General features: G+C 39.5%; 1 protein-coding gene across 1 annotated transcript; it reads right to left on the bottom strand.

The window, feature by feature from the left end:
- Positions 1–108: 108 nt before the first annotated feature.
- On the bottom strand, positions 109–12920 carry notchl (notch receptor, like). Its single transcript, XM_040030772.1, has 11 exons — positions 12667–12920; positions 11425–11569; positions 10370–10702; positions 8950–9161; positions 8379–8703; positions 6846–7021; positions 6126–6187; positions 5740–5863; positions 4061–4158; positions 3543–3874; positions 109–1063 (listed from the first exon to the last, which is right to left on the bottom strand). Exons 1-11 carry the CDS (start codon positions 12716–12718, stop codon positions 553–555), a joined length of 2370 nt encoding a protein of 789 aa, XP_039886706.1. The 5' UTR covers positions 12719–12920; the 3' UTR covers positions 109–552.
- Positions 12921–12990: the final 70 nt, after the last annotated feature.

Raw genomic sequence — 12990 nt, 5'->3', positions numbered from 1 at the left:
ATGCTTGATGATCGTGAGTTGAAAAAAGATGATAGATAAAGGACTTATGATAACTTAAGAATGCGCAGACTGTGGATGTAAATTAAGGAGAAAAAAATCCACAACATGTCAACAAAAAGTCACTTTATTGCATGCATCCCTGACATCTCTGTGCAGCTACGCATGTGTTATTCATTTATTTTTCCTTGAATATTTCTTCAATGAATACCAGCTGTTGCATATTTGAGTAGAATTCATCTTAGACATTCAATTTTATTATTTACAAAATCTGAACATGCCATATAAGAGAACATTTACAACAGTATCCCTCAATCTTAACAAAACAAGAAAACAATTATTTACACGAGGCTGATTTAAAAAGAAATAATTAAAAAAGAGGTAACAAGGGAAGGAATATCTCTCTATGCTGTTGTGTATTAGTCTGACACCAATCCACTTAAGAAGCAATGGGCAAAGAAACACTGGATACAAACAATTAAAGTCCAGCTTAGGGCTTTGCACCGAATGACAAACTAAAACTGGGTGTCTCTAAAGGAAGCTGAATTTCCTTTCCTACAGGGCTGTTTGTGTGGAGTCACTCATGTTGTTTAACCTCTCACTTCTGGACTTCTGCTCCGAGTTTGTTGAACTCAGTGCTGCTTGCTCTACTCTAATAACACTGTCTCCGTTTGCAGCTGGCTGGTGTTCTGGTGGGGTAGCAGTATCGGTGGGAGGGGAAACAACCACTCTCTGTACGGGCTCATTGGGTGCTCTGTCTGACACTATAAGGTAATTGGGTTCTGGCTGGTGGGCGCTAGAGCGGCGCTGCAGTGCGTGCTGGGTGCAGGAAAAGGAACGCTGCCGAGGGGCAGGCTGGGGGGACAGGAAGTGAGGCGTGGCAGCTCTGGGGACTTCCTGATGCCTGTCACGGTCCTCGTCTTCTGATGTTACCTCTTGTAAGGTGCTGATTGGCCGAGGGGAGCGGCCCATGACCCGTGGAGGAACGAGAGCTGTTGCTGACTGGTTGAGCTGGGGTCGCCAGTTCTGAGGAGGAGGGTACTGCACTCGGCCCATGGACCAATCACTGGCAAGACAAGAAGGTCATCATAACATTAGACAGCATAAAAACAAACAAACAAAAAAACCTAAAGAGGTCTTTGGGAATGAACCCTTAAAACTGGAAATAACTGGTATTTTTGCAGTTCTGGGTATGGACATCAAAGACTTCACGTTTTTGGTGTAAAAGCCTGAAATAAGGTCTTGGTTAACACAAGCTATGTCCAAATGAATGTCTACATCTTCATTTTTTCTTCTGCAAATTCATAAATAACATAAAATAATGTCCCACTCATTAAAGTTGAAACTTTTACATAAATAAAATATTAATTTAAATATTAATGTGCCAGTTTTGGCGACTGAAACAGCAATATATTATCTCTATTTTACTCAGTGCTAATTTCTGGGTGTCTCTGTTGGTGCAAAGAACTTATACATACACATGCAGCCACGGATGCACCTGGCTAAACCAAGCTAGCAGGTGTTAGCTGATAACTTAGCATTTCACCCATGTTGTCATTTCTTACCCCAAGAAAACAAAGATGGCAACAGCCAAAACATTCACACTGACGCACAGTGGCCATATTTTATGTACAGTCTATGTTAACAATATCTTGGATGAAAAATCAGCTAAATAACTTTAATTTTGTGACTTCAGCGTATCATCGAATGAATCTCCAAAGAAGTTCAACCATAACTATAGGAGATATTCACATTTGTTTTTATTTTCTTTGTTTTTTATGTGTTAAAATCATTATCTATTTTATTTTATGACATATTATCTCACATTACCAGGCCCTTACTATGCACATGTGGGAATATTTGCTAAAAGGTAGGTTTTATTCCCACTGCTGTCAAGTGCTTGCTCAAATGGGGTCGTTTGATTGTTGGTGTTTTGTATTATTATAGGGTCTCTACTAGACATGGACCGATCCGATATTACGTATCGGTATTACTGGATCGGATATCGGAGAGAAATAAAAAATGTAATCTGATCCATTAAATATCAGGAAAACACCTCACAAAACTTGCGACATGGCATAACTCAGCTCATAACCTTAGCACGTCGGAGCAGTATGCTTCACATGATAGAGCGGCTGTGGCGTGCGAGAACTCTCGGCGGTCTGGTTGAGCATTTGAAGCCTCGCTACCAAACCAGCATTTCATCTCCGAGAAAGTTATCCCAGAGAGAAGTAAAGCAAGTGTGTAAGTTCATCTCTGAATGTTTGTAAAGCATTCCCACGTTAAGCTTAACAACCGATATATGGAGTGACTGCCTCTCTCCCCTCCCTCTCCTGCTGCTACTTCAGCCATGAAACTGATCAATGATCAGCTGATCGGCTTTTCTGTCGCGAGTCCGTCTCTCTTGTTAGTTTATCGCCCACTTTGCGCCAGAAAGAGGAAACCAGCGGCTGAACAACAGCAGCAGCTTGATAGGCTGTTGTTAGAATTTATTTAATATTACTTTCTACACCAGGATCCTTTTCTACGTAGCTGACGGCTGGTAACTGTGCAGGGGCGGATCTAGCAAAGTTATGCAGGGGGGCAGGTAGGGCATTAACAGAGAAAAGGGGGCACAAAGACATAATTTTCTTTCTTATTCTCAGTTAAAATGTCTCGCTTTTAATAAATAATTATCTGAATCTTACACCCAAAGTTTTAATCTGATGTAAAATGTATAGAAGTCCATTACTGTATATAGTAACTGTTAAGTCTAATATACCCTAGTAAGCTATAGCACTTTTTCCTTTGGGAAGGTACCATCTGTGCAGTCTGCAGTTCTTTTGAAGAAAGATGTTGAATCTATTTAATTATTGTGGAAAAATAAATAATTTATTGTGAATTTTCTTTACACGTGCATTAAATTAAAGTTGATTGCGTCGATTAAGCATCACGAGGCAGAGGGGGGTGGTTCCCTATTTTTTTCAGCTGGTAGTTGACAACCCTATTAGTTAGGTTGCTTAATATTTCCGCTAAGTACTCTTTAAAATACCAGAATAGGGAGGATGGTGCAGGTTTACGTTTATTAGATTGATCAGTATTGCTGAACTATGAAATATCTTGGGCGCAGTGTATTTTTTGCATACAAGTATAACAGAATAGCTTTAGTGTTTTGTTTTTTAACTTGAGTATGAACTTATACAAAATGCAGCGAGATATTTAAAAAAAAGTTTTATTGATTAAAAAATACACTATATCGGATTCATATCGGTATCGACAGATATCCAAATTTATGATATCGGTATCGGACATAAAAGAGTGGTATCGTGCGATCTCTAGTCTCTACCTTGGAGTATAAAGCGCCCTGAGGCGACTGCTGTTATGGTTTGGTGTATATGAATAAAACTGACTCGAATACGTTACCCTGTTGCCATAACACAAAAATTTCCCCTTTAGAGCCTATAGAGTATCGATCCATCCATCTACCTAGCTAAACCTGTTGATTTAGCTATAAGGCTGGTAAAAAATTCTATACTTTGATCGGCCTTATAATTCCAAAATCTTACTTTTGTACTGGTGGGGTCATATCCCGATGCCCTATGATACCAGAGAAGGAGGCACTTCTTCCAGGCAGGCCTTGTGAGCCCACCCACGGTGAGTACATCAGAGTGCGCTCCTCCCACATCATGTCGCTTCCCGTGTCCACAGGGATGGGTCCTCTCTGGATCTCATGAGCCAACAGGAGTTCCAGCACTTGGTGACGCATTCCCTCTCTGGCCACGTCAATTGGCCGGCGTCCCCTCCGGTCGTGCAGCTCAAGATTGGCACCATGAAGAAGAAGAAGTCTGGCAGTGTCATAGCAGCCATGGAGGGCAGAGAGGAAGAGTGCTGTTTCGCCCTAGCAAAGAAATAATCAGGAATACCACACATTACTTATATTTATGAACACTTAATGCTTCAGAAATTCAAACATAAATGTTACTTCTGTTTGCAATTCAAAACTATAAACAACAGAAGTGATGCTAAATAAATGTCAGGATTAAAAGTCTTCACTTAACACTAGAGAAAATCCATCAGAGCTTACCTTATTGTCTTGTAGGTCCACAGCAGCACCGTAGCGAATGAGGGTCCTTGCTAGTGAGAGGTGGTTTACTGAGCATGCCCAGTGCAGGGCTGATCTCCCTGAGAGAGACAGTGTGAGTGGAGGGGGAGGTTGACAGGGGAAGAAGGGAGGGAGTAAGTCAGCCAGTGAACAACTATTACACAACGAGCCCAGAGGATGAGGAGAGGGAGGATGAAGGCAGGGGATGACCTGCCTCAGCCAAACTGGAAAAGAGATGACGGGATATAAAGGTGGAAGAATAAGAGCTGCAGAAGGAGATAGATAGAGACACAGAGGCCCAAAGGAAAGTAAAAGTAAAAAAAAAGGAAGCATGAACACCAAAGCTAATATGTCCATCGACTTGAGTTTAAGTACTAGAGCACATTAACTTTGTTCTGAGTCAGAGGAGGGCAGCAGGGGAGCTGGAGAAGGAGAGAGAGGAAGTGATGGAGGTCACAGGCAGCAGAGGACAGGACAGGAGGGACACAAAAAGAGGACGTGAGAGAGATGGGGTAAGTTACAAGTTACTCAACCCCTCCGTGTACAGGTGTCAGAAAAAAAATGACTTACTCATGAGCTGTACATGTTTGGGTTCAGGAGGCAGACATCCTCTCTCTTAGTTATTCTGCTACAGGCTCAGACTGCTCATACTCCACATTCCTCTCTTTCAGCCACTGTGCATTGATACACCACTACTGCATGTCTTGTGTATCTCTCTGTACCTTTCTTCCATCTATCTCTGGGTCAGAGATTTTGGTCTGTAACTGCTGGCTCACAACTGGGCAGGTGTTTACGATTTGCATTGTGTTTTATTTGTGTGCTGTTGCACCCCAGCTATGTCAGGGGAGATTGGCCCTGCTTCTGTCATTGGTTTAATCCTGTTAAAAGGTAGTTTTAGGTACTAGGTTTATTTTTGTAACAGATATCAGAACTTTTACTTTGCCAAGTGCCTAAAGATAACATGTGTTTGACTATATCTCTGAGGAAGGTTCTGCCAGAGGTCTCTTCCTGTTAAACAGAAGTTCTGACTGTCTGATCATTGAGGGTCTCTCTCTGTTTTGAACTGGTGCTATATAGACTAAATTTAAACTTCAATCCACTCTCGTCTAAACAGATATTGCATTTAGACGCGTTCTTTTTTTTTTCATCACCCTGTACTGCACACTGTGAGGTGTGGGGCCACTGCGTGGGTGCATAGACAACCAGGTAAAAACTGTGAAGTAAAACTAATGTGAAGAATTGTTTGTGTTGTTTACTGAACAAACAAAAGTTTGCTGATGCCACTGTGCCGACGATGTGCACGTTTATTTAAGTAAAAATTAATATGGGTTGTGGGGAATGAACTTTGGCCTCTAAAGTGAGGCATGGCAGAAATTTAAGAACCACTGCTCTAAACAATGTAAGTTGGTGGTCCAACTCTGAAGAGTTGAAATATACAAACTTTGGTGATCCCATGACGTGAACCAACAGTCAACAGTTCTGGTTTGGAGAGACATCACAAAAGGTATCGGCTGTAACGCCATTAAATTTCAAAGAGAGACCTTTTGAGGAACCGTTGTCTACCGGGTACCTTTTAATCTTTCCAAAATTCTATTTTAGGTTTATTAGGTTTGGTGTTGAGCCATGTTTTCGTGATAGTAACTGGGACCAGGAAGCATTACCAGTATGATCTGTATTGTTGACTGGCACTCCTGCTCGCAGGAGCTCCAAGACCACTCTGTCCAGCCCACTACGCACTGCTCGGATCAGAACCACAGACCCATCTGGGCCGCACCACTCTGCAGACTGCCAACACAACCAAACCACAATGACGAGACACATAATCAATACAAACTCTGTCATAATGCCCTTTTTAAATTTATTTTAAAGAAAAGTTTAAACCTTCTTTTCTAAAATCTTGTTCTAAAGTCAAAACATTAAAAAAATCTTCTTAAGTAAAACATGAAACTAAATACACCATCAGAATCTCTCTACAGTCACAGGGCAAAAACTGTTTAAATTCCTGGCATATAATGGCTTCTCAAAACATTGACATAATGAAACTGACCTGCTGAGGAGGACTGAGCAGAGGAGGAGGCATGGCATTCCTCTCCCAACCTCTAGGTGGAGCTGAGGGAACGCAAGCAACGTTTCAGGGTTAAGGACATTATAAAAACAGGAAATGTATAGCTGAACATTTTATGTCCCAAAATGCAATTTCGTGCTGCAAAGTGTGTTTTTATGAATCCTGCTTTACTATAAACTTTATTACTTTACTTTACTTTATTAATCACTTTATTCACTTTACAACAATAGTCTGTGAGTTTAGCTGTGAGATACCGAAGATACTAAATAGAGTGATTCTGGGTCTGACAGTGAATATAGTTTGAATTTCAGCTTTGTATGTGTGACATCTGTGGTGAAATGTTCAGCCTATAGGTGCAACAAATTATTATTTTTAATAATCATCTGGATAAAAATAGCTTAAAGCTCCCAAGTTTACTTTAGTATTTTACTTTGAGAAACTACCAAAGCAATCAAATGCAAAAATATCAAATGAAAAACATTTAGGAGAAACTGGAAACACAGATTTGCTCTTTGAATCATAACAGTGATCTTTTCTGCTGCTGAGGTCCATCAGAAACCAGCATTTTGTGACTACAGTTGAATAATGACAGATTTGATTACAATATCTGCCATATTCTTTACAGCAATAGAATTTATGGTATATACAGATTACTAAACCAGATAGTCAAGCAACTGAGACAAAATACTGATGTTTCCTTACACTGTATAGCTCTGCGGGGCTGAGCGGCTCCAGCACGGTAGTGTTTCTGCTCCTGGGTCCTGTGGTCACAGATGGAGGCATCGTCCTGACGTCTGGAGCATCTCACACTGAGGTCCTCCATTGAACTCTGGGTAAAGTCTGTGTCACTTCCTATATCCTGGTCCCTCTTAAGAGGCCTGAAAACCAAAGCACAGTTTTGATACGGCACACTGAAAACTGCAGTAGTTTTCATGTGGGCACATTGTGTTTTCATGTCCTTTGCTTTACTTTCTTATTTTTCAGCACAGTTAAGAACAATAATATATTATGTAAATATCGGCTGATATGAAACAAAGGTATTCATGCAGAAATGAAGAGGATATCACTGGGATGTCTGAGGTCCAGAAATATTAAATGTTCCTGTTTTCACCATAAGCCCAGTACTATATCTTAACTATGGGTACAGTTATTGATTATATGCTGTTTCACCTAAGCTTTTGATTATATTTTGAGGTTAATCAAGACTTAAGTAGAAAATATATAAGTTAAAACATATTTAAAAATGCCCTCTATAATTTTCTACATCAAATACAATGTTTAACTTGACTAAAAACCAGAAATCCTCAAACTAGCTAATATAGAATGATAATATTTGAATATATATGTATCTAAAGCCCACTGTTACGCAGATGATACATGTTCACAGCTGAATTATGATTAGTCATAGATGGGAATCATTTAAGCGTTGATGTTCATCACTATTATGTAATGAAGGTAAAATCACTGCAGTCATGGACAAAACTTGTTTTCTGCAAGGAACAAAGTTCTTTGTAAAACTTTGTCATTTGTGCATGCATAAATGCATAAATGACTGGTGTGTCTGCGAGTGTGTGTGTGTGCTTATGATGTTTTTTAACTTTATGTATGTTTTACTGTTTATCAAATATTTCCGTATCTCACCTAACAAAGTATTTCCTTTTTTTGCCTGCTATTTTGAACCAAAACTTGGTAAGCATCTAAATCGGCTTTTTATCTGTTGTACAGGGGAAAAAAATTGTTAATTCACAAAGGGGAAAATCAAAATATCATAAATAATAAAATAAAAAAGCAGTTGTCTGATTCTATGAATTCTTTTCTATATTTAGAAAAAACATCTTAAACACTTGTTATTTACATATCAGACACACACAGACAATTTTTTAAATGAAATCTTGTAAACAGTTACCGAAACTTAACTGGCAGCTCTTTTCAAAACTCCTGACTCCTTTAGCAGCTCTTTTATTAAAAATTCTGCTTGCTGCAATCCTACAGCAATTCCTGCAAGAACAACATGGTCTAGTTTTACTCTTCACCAACCACTGGTTAACTGCCTTTAAGAAACTGGGAATTGTGTTTCAGGGCAGGATTAGATGTGAAAATGTACCAGGGTGAAAGTGAAGTGACATTCAGCCTTTGTAATAATTATACAGGATGAGCTCTCTCTTGTTACTGAATGCAATGACATCATTCCGGAGATTGGCAGACAAAACATCCTCTCAAATGAGCTCCACTCACCGCATTCGCATGGCATCCTCCCCTAGCGGTTCCCTCCTTCTCTTTTTTTCTGCTTCCTTGGCCTTTTTCTTTTTCTTCAAGCTGACCTTATCTTTCTCTCTGCTGGTTCTGACCCGTTGTTCTTGGTGTGTAGCATGCTGTATCCAGGCCTTGGCTTTGCTGTCACTGTCGGTGACTTTAGACCGGTGCTGCACCCTGTCAGTACTGTTCCTCTTTGCCCGCTGCTGCCTCACCCTCCTCACCACCAGGATTACCACGAGAGGCAGCAGCAGCAGAAGCCCAATAGCTATGGCAACTACGGCCCAAAGCCATGCGGGAGTCGGCTCTATAAATGAAAAAATTCAAACAATAAAAGAAGACACAAAGACAAAAAAAAAAACACTTGAAAAAGATTCATTTTTATCTTTTTGCTTGTATCTATTTATATCTGAAATATGAAACACATCAACAAATCTGAAAATCTGCACAAAATGTACACACTGGAAACACAAAGGTGTTTTATAGTGTTTTGTTTGGATGAAATTCAAAGCTGGAAATGTGCCTGTGTGGGAGACAGGACATGTGAGCCTACCTTCAACTTCCTTTTCCTCCTCTCTGCTTCCTATTTCCTCTCGGACACCTCTAATGCTGATGACGGCATCCAGCTCTGAGAGGTTGGGGAAAGAGGTAGGTTTTAGTTCCTTTACAGCACGCAGGAAATTTGCGGCCTCGGTTGCATAAGGGAAACAGGTAGAGGGTGAACGGGAGCATGGCCTGTTGTCCACTTGGAGGAAAAGGAGGGAGCTAGGAAAAAGAGAGTAAGAAATGATTGGAAAAAACATGTATGTCATCTTTGAGCATTGTTTTATATGTATTTTCGCATGGGTAAAATTACCTTTGCAAAAAGTTAGACTCTTTCAACAAAATAAATTAAAGAAAGAAAACAAAACACAAAGATAATTTCAAAACAAATAAAGCTACAAAGCTCAATTATGACTGGCTTATTGTAATTAATGGAGTTCCCCAAGGTTTTATGTGTGGCCCACTTTTTTTGGTCTTAATTGTGTTAATGCACAATGATCCAAAACTTTTATGGCGAATATGGAATTTCACATTTCTGTGAATCTTCTTTCCCAGTTACTTTATTTGCTTTAAATATGTTCAAGTCTTAACTATACAGATTAAGGACCAGATTTACTAACACACTATGCCCCAAAACTGGGTATTTACAAAGAGAGTGTAGTGACATGATTGCATCTAAGAAGTGGGAACACAGACTTACTCTGTTGTATATATATTTTTAGGAGTTAACATTTAGGGAGGAGAATATTTAAACCAAGCATGTGAACGGATTTACTAACTACTCCAACATTTAAAGCAGAAAACAAGCATGTCTTATTTTTTGCACTTGATACTGAAATGAATTGACTGTGCCTGTGTTTAGAAAACAGTATAACTGTAAATCACCTAAAAGACTAACCACAGCTATTTGGGGAATGGGATATGCTATTTTCCCCTATTTATCTAAGATCTAACACTTTATTTTTTGAATGCAAACAAATTTAAAGTTACAGATTTTTCTACATCTCTAACACATAGCCTAATCTCTAACTGAAATCAAATGGATAATTCATTAATTCTACTCTAACTCTAAGCTCATTTGTATATTTTTGTATTTTTACACAGATATTCCTAAAATAATATCACAGAGTGATATCTATGGCAAAGGTAAGAGTGAGAAAAATATAATATTGCTTTCTTCTATAATACAGTTATTGATACTCTGCTGCCAAATATCAACATTTTAATTAGAACAGGACTTGACAGGGCCACTTACTCCTTGTGGTGGTGCAGATTTGCATATTTTTAGAGTTATTATTGTGTTGCTTTGTCTTACATTTTTTATGTTGCCAGGCCAAAATGCCTCTTGTTACATAAAGGTTAAACAAAGAACATGCACTGTTTTTGAAACTCCTAATCACAATGCCAGAAACATTTGTCTCAGTACCCACCCATCTGAGTCTGCTGGTGACGCCTGCGCCAGCATGTTAGCAAGCTCCTGAGCATTAAAGTCGAACAAATTCCTGGTGGTGGCGAGGGGCACGGAGTCTCTCAGCTTGAGCGGTGACAGGAGGAGGACGCTGAGTGCCCAGAGCACGGAGCTGTTGAAGGAGGCGCCACGTTGATGTGGGATTCGAGCGTGTAGGATCAGGGTGCCTTTAGCCCACACGGCGCTCTGGTGTTTGAAGCATTCGCTGCTGTCCCATCCACAGGCCGCGCTATCACATCCCTGATCACAGAGGGAGTTGGCAAAATGATCACGGCAGTAGTGAATGTGGCCCGGGCTGAGAGTCATGATGAGAGCGGAGAAAAACAAAACAAAAAAAGAATAGGTGATCTAAGAAATAATCTCAGCTCAAGGTATACTGAACAGTAACAGATAACAGACTACTTGTACTAAGGTTACTTAATGTTTTCATTTATTCTACTTTTATAGACACTTTTGTGCTGCCTGGATCTCTTTAGTATTGTAGTTTGTATTAGTGTTTTTTTATAGTTTCATTTTTTTTTAAAGACTGAACACTAAACTTCCATAAATGATTATAAAAGTAATAATCAACAGGTTTTACTCTTAGATTACATTGATTGTTTGTATTTCTTGGCCCAGTTTCTTTTCCATAAGGTTTTCTTTAACATAAAAATAAAAGGTAACGTATTACCACAATAAAATGAGGAAAAGATGAAGAAGAACAGGTGATATTACCTCAGTTTAAAAAGCAGAGCCACAAACTACATCTTAGTTGATCAAATATTTATAAGAAGCATTAGAACACAGTGCATAAATAAGCTGTTATGACCGTTTAGTGCGTCACTATCTTATTACCTTTTTGTTTCATGATATATGGTTAATCTATCTGTTCCTACACCCAAACATTTTGAAAAAAATTCTATTTATATATATGTCAAAGTTATATCTGTTTTGAATTTATCACTAAGTTAAAAAAATATTTGTAAGGGCTCTGAAAGTCAGAGGGCTGTAATGAAAAGAAGAACAAAAGTGTTTTACTTGCAGGGAACCCTGTCCTTCAGGCAGTCAAAGCCGTCTCTGAGACACTCGGGGTCCGTACACTCTCTGTTACACGACCCATCTGCGAACTTTTCCTTACATTTTCGGTTCACTGGGCAGTGGCCCCATGGATCACCAGATGCAGCTGTGGAGACAGATGCATATTAGATTTCAGAAAAGAACAAACAAACAACAACAACAAAAAACTGCACTACACCACACAGCGTGATTATAGTATTCCTCACTAAATTAAAGAGTATTTGCAGATGTAGTATTTGTAGATCGACTTTTTAATTAATATTTTGTCCTCGAATGAAGCACACATGGGTATTTTAAACGGCAGGTGACTTTTATCAGCAGTGAGATATGTCACAGGTAAATAAACTTCCACAGCTCTCCAGTTTACTATTTTCTGGTACAGCAAAATAGATCCGAGGTCCTAAATTTCAGCTTATCTAACCAGACATTATGCACAGCTGCAGAAAATAAAATGACTGTACAAGCAGTTTTCTCTAACTGTTTTTATCTCCAGACCAGCTCACACACAAATTCAATCCACTCATTGTTTCAGACCCATTAGCAGCTTTTCATAACAATGCAGGTCAAGCCATAAAAGGTGGCTCCTGATTCGTACTGTTAAAGGGAACAGGAAATGAGCCTGACACAAACAGGAAGTTTCCAGGAGAAACGAATAGAAACAGGAAATGGAGTGGGTCGGGAACTCGATAAAGGTCGAAGGTTGTTACTCTGGCAATGAAGAATGTGATGGAGTTGGACAATGGGTTTGGCAGGTGTGTGCGGGACCATAAAGTCATGGTAGAAAAAAAAAGGATAGACAATAGAGCTGTAATTAGACACGTTCACTCGCCAGCAAAGGGAGTCTTTTGGATACGAGTAATTTTACAAAACTGAACCAGGAAAGATTAAAAAAATATGTATATATACTGCTGACATAAAAAAAATAAAAACACTTTTCATTTCGTCTTTAACAAAACTATGAACTACATTTTGACGCAAGTGTGTTTGTAAACCATGTAAACTTATAAATATTTTACACATTGAAAGAAATATAAATATGTTTGTAACTGAATGCATTTTAAACCACTCTTCTTTCAGAATGAGCTTTCTGATCATGACATATAGCCACAGGGTTCAGTTTGGACACTCACTGAGCAGGTGGTGTGTTTCATGTAGGTTCAAAAGAAAAAGGAATTCTTTGAATGGGGAAGGGGGGTAACTCACCTTGACATGTCAAGCTCAGTGCCAGAAGAACAAACGTCCTCAGAGCTATCATCTTCAGGCCGTCCCGGTCACCAGGTGCTGGCCCCTTCTTCTCAAAAAGCCGTCCTCCAGTCCAGCTGTGTGGTATTATTCCACTACAAACTGCTTCTGATGTGCCAACGCTCAGATGAGACTCTCTATTTCACGTACTGAAAAGACGCTGTAGCTCTTCCGTAGCTGCAGCCCGGCTGCTCAGAATGAATAGTTAACTGTGAGTGAAGTCACCAAATCCCCATCACCGCTGCCACCAACACCTTCCAACTCCACCACCCAGCCCACTTTGTT

The sequence above is a fragment of the Simochromis diagramma genome, unplaced genomic scaffold (assembly GCF_900408965.1).
Source record: "Simochromis diagramma unplaced genomic scaffold, fSimDia1.1 OVJJ01000361.1, whole genome shotgun sequence".
Classification (NCBI taxonomy): Eukaryota; Metazoa; Chordata; class Actinopteri; order Cichliformes; family Cichlidae; genus Simochromis; species Simochromis diagramma.
Note: the sequence above shows the minus strand (reverse complement) of the source record. Positions and strands in the feature narration are given on the sequence as shown.